A 13,722-nucleotide genomic window follows, 5' to 3' on the forward strand; every position below is an offset into this window, starting at 1 on the left:
GGACAAAGCTGTGGAATTTGGTCACCGAAGCACAATTTGGAAAGGGCAAATAGTCATTTAATAAAAATGGAAATTGACTTGCCCAGTTGCTGTAAATCAGGAATATAATCTCTGGCAAGGCACAATCATTCTTATTGTTGTAAAGCTTACCTTGAGATACACCTTAAGTGGTGTTAATAGCAAAAGTCCAACATTTGGTGCTGACTAGTAATGTGTAGTACAGAATGTATTTTATTTTATTTGGTTTAAATTGTCTTTCAGGAGCTAAGCAATGGACGTGATTCAACTTTCCATGGGCTGCCATTTGTATTGAAAAACCTAACTGACTTTAATGACAAGCAGGAGAACACTTTTCCAGATAATATTGCTACAATTAAAATTCTGGATACACTGACCTTAGCCACAGAGAGGTCAAATTCTACATTTAATGAAAGTGTTATGTCAGTAAGTACTTTTCCTTTGTTTGTAAGAAAAGCAAAGCTCCTAACTTGACAATTAAATTCTTTTGCATTTTATTTGTAGCTAATCTGACTAAAAGGACAATGTTCTAAGTTATAGTGCCTATTTAAGAAATAATTTGTGATGAATTGTTGTATTTTATCATGTGATGAATTCTCGAGGTGAGATGTGAGTATTAAAATTATCGCTATTAAGGTCACAGTTGACTTACTGCAAGCTGTCACTTTGAGAGGTGGACAACTTCAAGTTTTCAGGTGGCATGGTGGCTCAGTGGTTAGAGCTGTTACCTCACAGCGTCAGGGACCCACCTTCGATTCCACCCTCAGTCGACTGTGTGGAACTTGCCATTCTCTCCGTGTCTACATGGGTTACTTCTGGGCGCTCCAGTTTCCTCCCATTGTCCAAGGATGTGCAGCTTAGGGTGGATTGGCCATGCTAAATTACCCATAATGTCCAGGGATATCAGTCTGGGTGGGTTAGCCATTGGAAATGCAGGGCTACAGGGATAGAGTACGGGGTGGGTCAGGGTGGGGCGCTCTTTGGAAGATTGGTGTGGACTCAGTGGGCCAAATGTCTGCTTCCACAATGTAGGAATTTGATTAAATCAGAGTGACTGTCCTTGACATCAAAACCACATTTGACCAAGTGCGGTAACAAAGAGATGAATCAAAACTGAATTCTTCACGCACTTACGATAGTGCAGCAGATGTTGTTCAATTATGGGAGAACATCTGATGTAGGTTACTGCATTGTGACCTTCATAAGTATGGGCTGGTTGGGTACAATTAGAACCTTTTTTATTGCAAACAGCCAAAGGTTATGCTGTTTGATATGATCCACAAATCGCTGGGATGTACGGCCACTTACTTAGGCAACATCCTGATGACCACGAACACCAATGGTGTTGACACTGTGTAGTTATAGGACAAAACAGTGGCCTCGACCTGCCGCTCAAACCTAGTTTCCAGTCACTCTGGGTATATTGATCTTTAACATCTCATTGCTTTCATGAAAATCCCTGTAGTTTGGAGTTGAGAGAAAAACAGTTCAAACTGATTTTAAAATGGCCACCAAAGTTAAAGTACCTCCACAGAGACCGGCACGCTGTTTATTTACATTTGGTAAGTGCTTGACACTGGTCCAGTTTCCTCAGAGCCAGCTTTTAGAGCATCAGAATGTCTGACACTCCTCCTTTTATCTGTTACAGCGATCCCGGATTAGATCAAATTTTGATTTGATTTATTTGATTTATTATTGTCGCATGTACCTAGGTACAGTGAAAAGTTTTGTTTTGCACGTTGTGCAGGCAAACGTATAAGACAAAGTACATAAGGGTAATTGAACAGAATGAAGAAGACAATGTTACAGCTTAAGACAAGGTGCACAGAGAGCAAGATCAACATTAAATCTAAAATTTGAGAAGTCCATTCAGAATTCTAGTAACAGCAGGGAAGAAGTTGTTCTTGATCCTTTTTGTACGTATATACAAGCTTTTATATTTTCTGCCTGACAGAAAAGGGTAGAAGAGAGGATAACCAGGGTGGGAGGGGTCCTGGATTATGTCGGTTGCTTTCCTGAGTCTAGATGGGGTCAGTGGATGGAAGGCTGGTTTGTGTGATGGATTGGTCTGTGTTCACAACTCTCTGTAGTTTCCTTTCAGAATAAAAGACCCAATCAAGGTACTTACATTCTGTGATGTCCCACCTGGCTAAGCCTGTTGCCATCACTTCATCTCTCCCTCTCTGAGTCCAAGAACATGGGTGGGTCCTTTTTCTTGTAGGGCCTCCTGGGATGTTTTAGCATCAGGTCAGACTACTCCAATCCTGCCTCTGATACGGGTGGCATATAATGCGTAGGAGTTTGCCTCTTGGCCCAGAGTGTCAGGAGAAATTCACTCTCTTCTTCCAACAGCTAAGGGTTCAATGGTGTGGGATCCATTGTGTCCATCTCAGATTCAGATATTTCTTTGATACTAATGAAGAGGGAGAACTTATGAGCTCCAAAGCCTTTCCAACTGTTCCGAGGAGCAGGGCACATTTTTCCCCCACACTGTTTGTGAGCTTGCGCCTTCCATATAGTCCAGCTTTTTGTTCAGGGCTGTCACTCCTATGCAAACTTTGTATGTCACTGGTCCTGGCCTTGCATCAACCAAGCCTCTTACCCATGCAGGGCCATTTCCGTGGTTCCTACAACAAATTTTATCCAGTGTAGTAAACTGTATCTCTCGTATGGCAGAGACGGCCATCTGACATTGATGTTCCTGGTGCTTTTCACCCTCCCCCAGCTACTCCCCAGGCCTGGGAAGATTGAATAATAACCTGGTGTAGAGTATTCTCCCCATTAGCAACTCTGCTGGTGCCATCCCTGTAGTTGAATGAAGGGTGATCTGACAATCAAATGGGAACCAGGACAGTTTGATGTCCAGCACTGCTCTTGACTGTTTTTGGAACCCTGCCTTCAAAGTTTGGAGTGTGCCTTCTGCCAGACCATTGGATGATGGATGGTGTGAAGCTGTCCTTATATGCCAAATCCCATTTGACTTTAAGAAATATTTAAGTTCCCTGATGGTAAATGATGCCCCGTTATCTAAGACTAATATTTTCAGGAAGTATTGCAAAAGATGCACGCAGATTTTCTATCACCACTCCTGTGTTTGATGAATGAACATTATTCACTTCCAGTCATTTTTTGAGTGGGCATCTACAATGACTAAGAGCATTGAGTCCATGAAAGGACCTGCATAATTGACTTGTAATTGAGTCCAGGACATTCTGAGCACTGCCCCACTAACACAGCTATATCTGTATATAACCTGACCACCAGACATAGCTTCTTGCCAACATATTCATTTTGGAAATCCCTGGATGACCCTGGTGGAGCTCAGCTAGGACCTGGCCACAACCTTTGCTCAGGCCAGTCACCCTCATTCCCTGTAATTACCTGCCGTCCTCTACCGTGTTCTGGTCTCTCTGGGTCCTAAAAGGTTTCATTTCTGGTAGTGATGATTCTTTGGTTTCCCCCCAACACCACCAGCTATTTCAGTTTTGCCAGGATTGGACCTTCTTGCGTCCAAAGCCTAATGTTGTCAGCTGTGATTGGAAGTGCATCCAGAAGATTTAAAACCATTATGGGGTCTTCTAGGGGCGATGCCACTGGTGGTGTATCTGCCAGCAGGTGGTGACTCAATGCGTTGACTTTGGTTTCTTGGCACCCCAGACAGTGTACCAACTTGCAATTATATGCACTTAGTATTAGGACTCACTGCTGAATTGAGCCTGAAGCTATGGACAGTACTGCCTTGTCCTCTTTAAGTAGACCTGTCAGGGTTTATGGTCTCATTATTACTTCCTTTAAGGTATTGCTGGAATTTCTTGACTTGCAACATGGCAACCAAACCTTCCTTCTCTATCTGAGCACAGTTATGCTCTGCATTAGCCAAAGCCCTGGATGCAAACGTTATTGGGCGTTCATCTCCATTGGGCCACATATGAGCAAATACTTCCCCAATGCTGTACGGGGACACGTTGCGTGTCTATACCAGGTCACACTTGGGATCATAGTGTTGCCAACGCCTTCGAGGATGGTAACTGTTTCTTCACTTCCCTGAAAGCTATGGCTTGGCTACTCAATCGTTTCCAAGGCTGACCCTTTTTTTTTAGGGGTTGATGCAAAGTGCCAGGATGGAGGCCAGATTATGTATGAACTTTCCATAATAACTCACCAGCCCCAGGAAAGACCGAAGCTCCGATGCAAAAGTGGGAACCAGGGTACCTTTGATGGTGCTCACTTTATCTTTCAATGAATGTAATCTGGTTGTGTTGGCCGTGTAACCCAAGTAGGTCACTTAGGGGTGCCTGGAATACACATTTCTCCCTTCTAGGTATATGCCCGTCTGGGATAAATATTTAGGGACTGTGCCCAAGTTCTCTAAGTGCTCCTTATTAGTATTTCCTGTTATTAGCGGGTCACCTAGATAAGTGGCGACATGGGGTAGACCATCCAAAATGTTCTCCACGGTCTGCTGAAAAATTGGACAGGCTGATGACGCCCCCCCAAATGGTAGCTTCAAAAGTTGGTGCAAGTCCTTATGGGTATTAATTGTAACGTACTTTTGGGAATCCTCACCTCACTGCAAAGTGTAAGTGTGCACGGGTCATGTCGGGCTTTGTGAAAGATAGCCTCTCTGCCAGTTTTGCATATGAGTCCTCTACGCAAGGGATTGGGCATTTATCCAGCCTCAAAAAGTGGTTTACCATTTGTTTAAAATCCCCACAAAGGCAAACCAACCCGTCAGGCTTCACAATCCGTACGTCTGGTGCTGCCCATTCTGCAAACTGGGCTGGTTTGATGATCCCTTCGCTTTCCAGCCTGCTGATTTCTGCCTCTACTTTTTGCCCGTAAAGTAAATGGCACTGGGCGGGCCTTTCAGAATTGTGGTTTCAAGGTGCCCTTTGGTCCTTCGATAGTCCCTAGACCTTCCTGAGAGACTTCCGGGCATTTAATTAGGACTTTCGAACCGGAACCAATCGAGGTGAATCTCTCTCTTCCAATTTCACACCATCAGGCTTGGGTCTGTGCCTTTTACCACCATCATGGATAAATGAAGCAGCTGCAGCTCACAAGAGACCAGAACCGAAGCTGTACCCTTAATCTGTAAAGGTTCCCCAGTGCAGGCTCTCAGTCTACCCAAGGTCTTATGCAAACTTAAGGGTTGGAGTCCAGAGTGAATCTGACTGGTTCTAGAACATAGAACAGAGAACAGTACAGCACAGTACAGGCCCTTTGGCCCACAATGTTGTGGCGAACTTTTACCGTAAACCTAAGGTCTATCTAACCTCCCCACCTACCTTATACTATCATCCATGTGCCTATTTAATAGCCGCTTAAACACCCCTAAAGAGACCGACTCCACTACCCTCTCCAGCAATGCATTCTACGCCACTACCACACTCTGATTAAAGAGCCTACCTCTGACGTCTCCCCTATATCTAACTCCATTCACTTTAAAACTATGCGCCCTCATAATAGTTACCTCCACTTTAGGCAAAAGTCTCTGGCTGTCCACTCTATCTACACCTACGATCATTTTGTACATCTCTATAAAGTCACCTCTCATCCTTTGTTGTTCTAAAGAGAAAAGCGCTAGCTCTCAGAACCTTTCCTCGTAAGACCTTCCCTCCATTCCAGGCAACATCCTGGTAAATCTCCTCTGCACCTTTTCCAAGCTTCTGCATCTTTTCTGTAATGAGCTGACCAGAACAGAGAGAGAGAGAGAGACAATCGAGATTTCAGCTTCTTTTCAAGTATCTGCTAACACCTCCATTGAAATACTGCTTCCAGTTTATATTTCTGAGAAATTACTTTGGGACAATGCGATAGCTGAAGCCTAGCTGGACTTCAAAGTGAATCTGCAATCACTGAAATGACCACACTGGTACAGACCTCCATTAGAACCCGATGGCCATTTAATCAGATGTTCGTTTTGATTGGTTCTGATTTGGATGTTGCTAAGATATTCCACTGTTCCGAACCAGCTGTAGGTGGAATTTCCAGGGTGTGCACACTCCTGGATACCACCCCATGAGACCTCTTAGTAAGCCCAGTAGGATTCTTTTGCAGAAGTCTGCATACCATTATCAACTACAGTCACTTGCTGGCCCAGATCCTGAAGAAAATTTTAACCATTTGGCCGGGGCTTGGCTTTGTTTTGGGGTTTTGCTGTGGGCTGACCTAGTGTCCCTCTGTTCAGGATATGTCCTAAGTGAGGCTATGGAAATGCTTTCACCCGACTGGTGTTCCCCAAGCTCAGCCAGCCTGGCAAGGGTGTCCACTTCCATCAGAATGTCCTGCAACTCATACGGTCCACTTTGCTGCGTTTTCCAATGATAAAGCCAGTCGTAGTGCCTGCCTGAAGTCCAGCTAGCCTTCAGCTATCGCACTGTCCCAAAGTAATTTCTCAGAAATATTAACTGGAAGCAGTATTTCAATGGAGGTGTTAGCAGATACTTGAAAAGAAGCTGAAATCTTGATTGTGTCTGTCTCTCTCTCTCTCTCTCTCTCTCTCTCTCTCTCTCTCTCTCTAAAATATGTCATCACCCAGTCCTCACAGAAACAGCTATACTAAAAAAGTCATTGAGAATCTGAGAATTTTAATAACTGCAATATTCACTGTGACAAACTCAATTCAAGAAACCAGCTAATCAACTTCAGCCTCAGGTTGAAATATTACATCTTAAGGAGAATGAAAGGATTCTTAGCAAACTATATGTTATCTTCCTTCAAATGGGGCACTATCCCCTTTTAACTTTGTATGCAAGCTTGTATGAAAACTATGTGTTTGACAACACATTTTTTCTTGGCTTTCATAGTTAATGACATTGTTCTTTCTCTCATTGAATAAAGTCATGTTAATTGTCTTATTCAGAGATAGTAGGAACTGCCGATGATGGAGTCTCAGTTAACAAGGTGTAGAGCTGGATGGACACAGCAGGCCAGGCAGAATCAGAGGAACAGGAAAGCTGATGTTTCGGGCCTGGATCTTCTTCAGAAATAACCATATCAAAGAATAACAGAATGATAGAGCACAGTAAAGGGCAAGAGAAACCAAGGAACTGGGCCTGCTGGAAAAGGGCACATGGCCTCAGAAATAACCATTTCTGAAGAAGGGTCTAGACCTGAAACATTAGCTTTCCCACTCCTCTGATGCTGCCTGGCCTGCTGTGTTCATCCAGCTCTACATCCTGTTATCTCTTAATTGTCTTATCATTGCTTATAAAACAATCGACTGGATTTCTTTAAAAATTGGAGAAAAATATGATCTGATGGGAAAGAACTTACACCTTTGTAGTGAAGGAAGGTGTTAAACATAGGAGAGACAATTTACTCCTTACCTGGACACAAGGAAGAAAAAAAAGTTAGCGGAAAGAGTCAGACTACTTTGAATCAAAAGTATAATGGGCCAAATGCCCTTTTTTCTGTAAATATATCAGGTGCAGTGACCCTTCTTCAGAACTCAGTGTAGTACCCTTTCAAGGTGTGCATAGTTCTTCAGTTCTGAAGAGGGGTTGCTGGACCACAAACATTAACTCTACTTTCACTGCACAGATGCTACCAGGCCTGCTGAGTTTCTCCAGCAATTTCTGATTTTGTTTCTGATTTCCGGCAGGCCCAGTTCCTTGGCTTCTTCCACCATTTACTGTGCTCTATCATTCTGTTATTCTTTGGTAGGGCATACTATTGGATTGTCTGAACTTGGAACTAATTGACAATACATTCAAATACAATGTATAAAACTGTAATTGGGGTTGCTCCCATGGAGTTATAAAAGGACCATTATGAGACAAGGATTGAAACTTGCTGGTGGTAATCAGTAGGAGAAATTTTACTCTGCAGATGGTCTTACGTGAAAATGTACTGTGCTGACAGAGGATTAAAAACCAGAGTGTTTCAATCGTTAGTATTGGTAGTTGCACTTTTTCAAAAAATTAACAAATTTAACAAAAACCGGAATATTCATATCAGTGATAATCAATTATAAAGTGGTATATATGCAGCCAGCATATAATTAGGATTGATTTTCCATTTAAACATGGCATTTTTGGTGAAGTATTGAAGATTTTGTTCTTATTCCATGACTTGTCATTCTAATTTTTCAGAGAATACTCCATGTATAATATTATTGTGTCACATTTATTTCCTTACAGGATTTCTTCTCAATAGCAAGCAATGCAACACAAAACGATGCAAAGAACAAAGAAAACAGTAGCATCCATTCAAGCTCATTGATGAGGTCTGTTGAAAAATTCAGTGAAGCATTTCAGGCTCCTCAGGAAAACTACAGTCTGAATCTTCCAAACATTAAGCTTAAAGGGCAAATGTTTAACACTGTTCCCTCAAAAGGTTATCGTGAGATCTTTTCTGAAAATTATACATCTACAGTAGAGATAGAAAGCAACAGTTTGAAAGATAGAGTAAATAATAATTCTTTCACAATATCAAGCATCCTATATTCAAACTTAGATCAAAGTTTATCTGCAAGAAACAATCTACCAGAAGATGTTAAAGATTACTTTATAAACAGCCTGGTCCAATCAACTACATTGAAAATTAACAATGGAACACAGAACATGAACTCCAAGATTACTATCAACATGTTTTTCTCTCCAAGATCAGAGACAGGCAATCCAAAAACTGCAAAGTGTGTATTTTGGAATTATGATCTCTTTGAAGGGGAAGGTGGCTGGTCAGATGAAGGTTGCAAATCAGTTGTTACTGAGAAAGGAACAAACTGTACCTGCACACACTTGACATCATTTACTGTGCTCATGGCTGCAAAGAAAATAATTATTCCATTTCTTGAGGAAATTACCTACGCAGGATTGTTCATTTCCATTGGGTCCTTGATATGTTTTATCACTATTGAAGTTGTTGTGTGGAAAACAGTTGTCAAAAACAATGTCACCTGTTTTCGTCACATTACCCTCATCAATACTGCTATTGCTTTGTTATTTGCCCAATTGTTCTTCCTGATTGGTTCAATTCAACCTGTTAAAGACAATGAAACATTGTGTACAATTGCTACAATTTTCACCCACTACTTTTTCCTTTCTGTATTCTTTTGGACATTGGCTCAAAGTTTAACACTTCTCTACCGGCTTATCTTTGTTTTCCATCAGATGAGCAAGACAACCTTTATGTCATTTTCTTTTATTCTTGGCTATGTTTGCCCCTTGGCGATAGTCATTGCTGCAACGACAAACTTCATCAGCAAAGGCAAATATAAGAGAGAAAACATATGTTGGCTAAATGTCATTCCATTTGGAAAAGTCACTGCCTTTCATACATTTATCGTACCAGTTGGATGCATTATTGGAATCAATATGTTTATCCTGACAGCGGTCATTGTGAAAATAATGAGGCCATCTGTATCAGAAGGAAAAAACAAGGAGGATAAAGAAACGCTTAAGAAAATCATTAAAGCTGTCCTTATTCTAACACCAACTTTTGGATTGACTTGGGCCGTTGGATTTCTCTTAACTGAGAATGCTCCATATTTTCTCCACTACGCATTTGCTATTTTAAATTCAGTTCAGGTAAAGTACATTTATGACATGAGAATGATCTGAACTTTGAAAATGATATTGGAGTGTAATGATATTTAGCTATTTCTCTTTCAGGGTTTATTTATTTTACTAACTTCCAGTTTCACAGAAACAAAGGTAAAACATTTTGAGCTTTGTTTTGCTATTTTAAGCATGTTTGCTTCTTACACACACAATTAACTTTAAATGTTTATTTCTTTCCGTTAATTGTAGGTACGGGCAGCCTTCATAAAGCACTTTAAGTCAATGGTATGTCTTATATTTAAATCTCATATCTCATTATAAGCAGTAAGATACATTAGGTAAATTATTGCCTTGATAAAAAAAGTGTGGAACAAAAATTTCAACTGAAATGATGCCATTGAAAATTCCTGTATATAATCTTTAGAAATTATTTAGGTTGAAACTTCTTTGCGAATCAGGGTGGGCAAAGACAAGTTAGGGCACGAATGGGGAAAGGGTTCAATAACGAACTGTTCATTCCAAAGGAACTGGAAATAACATTTCCTGTAGATTTAGAGGCAGTCAAATAACATCTCCTGGTAAAAGACACACAATCTATAGCCATAATCCAAAAACAAATTATTTTTAATGAACATGTTCAGACATGTTATGACACACCTCCAGGACAGGGTAGGACCTGAGCCATGAACTTCTAGCATAGAGGCAGGACTACTACTGTAACATTATGATTCATTTTGACAACAAGCAGGTATGCATAACCCCTTTGTGAAGCAGAAGGAGTGCAGAAAAGTATTTCCCATTGACTGTATGTCTTGAAACATCAGAGGGGCTTAGAGAAAGCAAACGAAGAATACTAGTTACTGATAGTTTTTATAAGATTTCCAATTGGTTTGGTAGGCAAAAGTTCAACAAGTGTCATTTTTTAAGCTTGCGCCTTTCCCCGAACCTAAATGTAACCTAGTAGGAAGGAGAAAAAAGGTGTGTAATTACATTGCACCTTTCAAAAGCTCAGAAGTTTCCAGGTCACTTTGCAGCAGCTAATTAACTATTTTGAAGGGTCATCCCCGTTTCAATGTAGGGACCAGTTTGGGCACAACCAGATTTTACAATTAACCATCAGGTAATGACCAAATAGCTGGTTTATACTGACATTGACTAAGAAATAACTACTGGCCAGAATACCAAGAGAGCTCCTTTTGTTCCAAAAGTCTCTTGGACTCTTTAAGCAGATCGGACCTTTGGTGTCAAAGGTTGAAGATAACACTTCAACAGTGCAGCGTTTGCTGACTATTGTGCAGCAGAGTCAAAGCTGTCAGCATCCTGTCAAGTCCTCAATACAGAAAGGGAGATCGTGTCAGACTTGTAGATTACTGATGGTGGAGAAAGTTAATAGTTGTACTTAACCATGGTGCAACATGTGTCTGCGTGGCTTTCCTCCGGGTGCTCAGGTTTCCTCCCACAGTTCAAACATGTGCAGATTAGGTGAATTGGCCATGCTAAATTGCCCATGGTCAGGGATATGTAGATTAGGTGAGCTATAAGGGAAATGAGACTGGGCTAGAAGCTCTGAGGATCGGTGCAGAATTATTGGACCAAAGGGCCTGTTCCCACACTGTCGGGATTCCATGATGATCTATGATGATTTATTGGTTCTGAAGGACTGTCGTATCAGAATTGAAATATTAACTCTGTTTCTCTCTCCACAAAAGTTGCCAAGCTAGTTGAGTTTCTCCAGCATTTTCAGTGTTTGTTTCAGATTTCCATCATCTGCAGTATTTTGCTTTCATTTGAGAGCAACAATTCTAACTGTGTTCACTATATTGGCTAACAAACTTTCCCTGTGCAACTGGAATACTTCTGTGCTAAATCACAGTCCAAATTTGTTGATTGAAGAGCATATAGGGTGGATTTAATGTCACCTCGCCCCCTTACCCAGATAATGGTCACAGTAGCAGGACAATTAATGTGGTGAGAAGGTATGGGATGGACGGTCTATCACATTCTCGTCCGCCTTCAGTTAAGGTGGAGGAGGTCAAGGTTAGTCTACCCACCCTAGGCCAACTGAAGCCATCAAGCGTCTAGTTAAAAGCCAGTTAAAGGCCTCAGCCCTCTGTCACTGACATTCTACTGGGATACATTGCAGATGCCTGCTTCATTGAGCCCATTATCCATGTATTTGTGATAATGGGAACCGCAGATGCTGGAGAATCCAAGATAATAAAATGTGAGGCTGGATGAACACAGCAGGCCCAGCAGCATCCCAGGAGCACAAAAGCTGACGTTTCGGGCCTAGACCCTTCATCAGAGAGCATGTTGAAGGGTCTAGGCCCGAAACGTCAGCTTTTGTGCTCCTGGGATGCTGCTGGGCCTGCTGTGTTCATCCAGCCTCACATTTTATTATCCATATATTTGTGTTGCTCATCTTTCCAGGTTTCATGCAATACTATCAGAGATAATGGAAACTGCAGGTGCTGGAGAATTCCAAGATAATAAAATGTGAGGCTGGATAAACACAGCAGACCAAGCAGCATCTCAGGAGCACAAAAGCTGACGTTTCGGGCCTAGACCCTTCATCAGAGAGGGGGATGGGGAGAGGGAACTGGAATAAATAGGGAGAGAGGGGGAGGCGGACCGAAGATGGAGAGTAAAGAAGATAGCTGGAGAGAGTATAGGTGGGGAGGTAGGGAGGGGATAGGTCAGTCCAGGGAAGACGGACAGGTCAAGGAGGTGGGATGAGGTTAGTAGGTAGCTGGGGGTGCGGCTTGGGGTGGGAGGAAGGGATGGGTGAGAGGAAGAACCGGTTAGGGAGGCAGAGACAGGTTGGACTGGTTTTGGGATGCAGTGGGTGGGGGGGAAGAGCTGGGCTGGTTGTGTGGTGCAGTGGGGGGAGGGGACGAACTGGGCTGGTTTAGGGATGCAGTAGGGGAAGGGGAGATTTTGAAACTGGTGAAGTCCTCATTGATACCATATGGCTGCAGGGTTCACAGGCGGAATATGAGTTGCTGTTCCTGCAACCTTCGGGTGGCATCATTGTGGCAGTGCAGGAGGCCTCCTGCACTGCCACAATGATGCCACCCGAAGGTTGCAGGAACAGCAACTCATATTCCGCCTGTGAACCCTGCAGCCATATGGTATCAATGAGGACTTCACCAGTTTCAAAATCTCCCCTTCCCCTACTGCATCCCTAAACCAGCCCAGTTCGTCCCCTCCCCCCACTGCACCACACAACCAGCCCAGCTCTTCCCCCCCACCCACTGCATCCCAAAACCAGTCCAACCTGTCTCTGCCTCCCTAACCGGTTCTTCCTCTCACCCATCCCTTCCTCCCACCCCAAGCCGCACCCCCAGCTACCTACTAACCTCATCCCACCTCCTTGACCTGTCCGTCTTCCCTGGACTGACCTATCCCCTCCCTACCTCCCCACCTATACTCTCTCCAGCTATCTTCTTTACTCTCCATCTTCGGTCCGCCTCCCCCTCCCTCCCTATTTATTCCAGTTCCCTCTCCCCATCCCCCTCTCTGATGAAGGGTCCAGGCCCGAAACGTCAGCTTTTGTGCTCCTGAGATGCTGCTTGGCCTGCTGTGTTCATCCAGCCTCACATTTTATTTTCATGCAATACTAGCAGTGACCACCAGTGGGAGTTAAATATTCCAGACCGTCATGTTTGAGAAAGGATAGGACAGGAATGAAGGGTAGTGACACTGAATGCAGAATCTGGGTTTGGTAGCACTCAATATTTGGCTGCCATCAGGGGCAAATGTTTGTGTGTTCATGTCTGCCGGGGTATCAACTGAGACATTAGCAGACATTAGCTCTGCCAACACACTGAGCAGTCAAATTGTGACTAGAAACAGCAGGCAAGGAGCAGGATGAGTTGGACTAGCAGAGCAAGAAGGAAAGGAATGGAATGTATTGCTTGTCCTTTTCTGCCTTGGACATACCTATAAAGATATTCAGTGAATGAGATGCTAACACCACAACCCCAATTCCCATCTACTAACATAACAGCAGCTACGCACTGCTTATTAACTGTGTCACTGACCTATAGCAACGGTGAAATAAAAGCCAATGTAAAATAGGCATTCTGATCCATATATGTATAAGAAGCCATGCAATATCACATTCAAACCCTGTACATTGTCCCAGGTGTTGTTGTCTGTCCCTAGCCCAACACAGTGCTACCACAGCAGATAAAGA

At 42.8% G+C, this 13,722-nt stretch overlaps 1 protein-coding gene across 2 annotated transcripts in view; it reads left to right on the top strand.

Annotated features, from left to right (window-relative positions):
- Positions 1-13,722, top strand: part of adgrf3a (adhesion G protein-coupled receptor F3a) — a 65,556-nt gene that overhangs the window by 44,647 nt on the left and 7,187 nt on the right. For both annotated transcript variants that reach the window (XM_059645630.1, XM_048531415.1), the window contains exons 13-16: positions 262-444; positions 8,163-9,551; positions 9,636-9,677; positions 9,774-9,809. In XM_059645630.1, coding sequence (XP_059501613.1) covers positions 262-444; positions 8,163-9,551; positions 9,636-9,677; positions 9,774-9,809 — 1,650 coding nt within the window. The remainder of the gene's footprint in view (positions 1-261; positions 445-8,162; positions 9,552-9,635; positions 9,678-9,773; positions 9,810-13,722) is intronic.

Source organism: Stegostoma tigrinum, chromosome 4 (genome assembly GCF_030684315.1).
Source record: "Stegostoma tigrinum isolate sSteTig4 chromosome 4, sSteTig4.hap1, whole genome shotgun sequence".
NCBI lineage: Eukaryota > Metazoa > Chordata > Chondrichthyes > Orectolobiformes > Stegostomatidae > Stegostoma > Stegostoma tigrinum.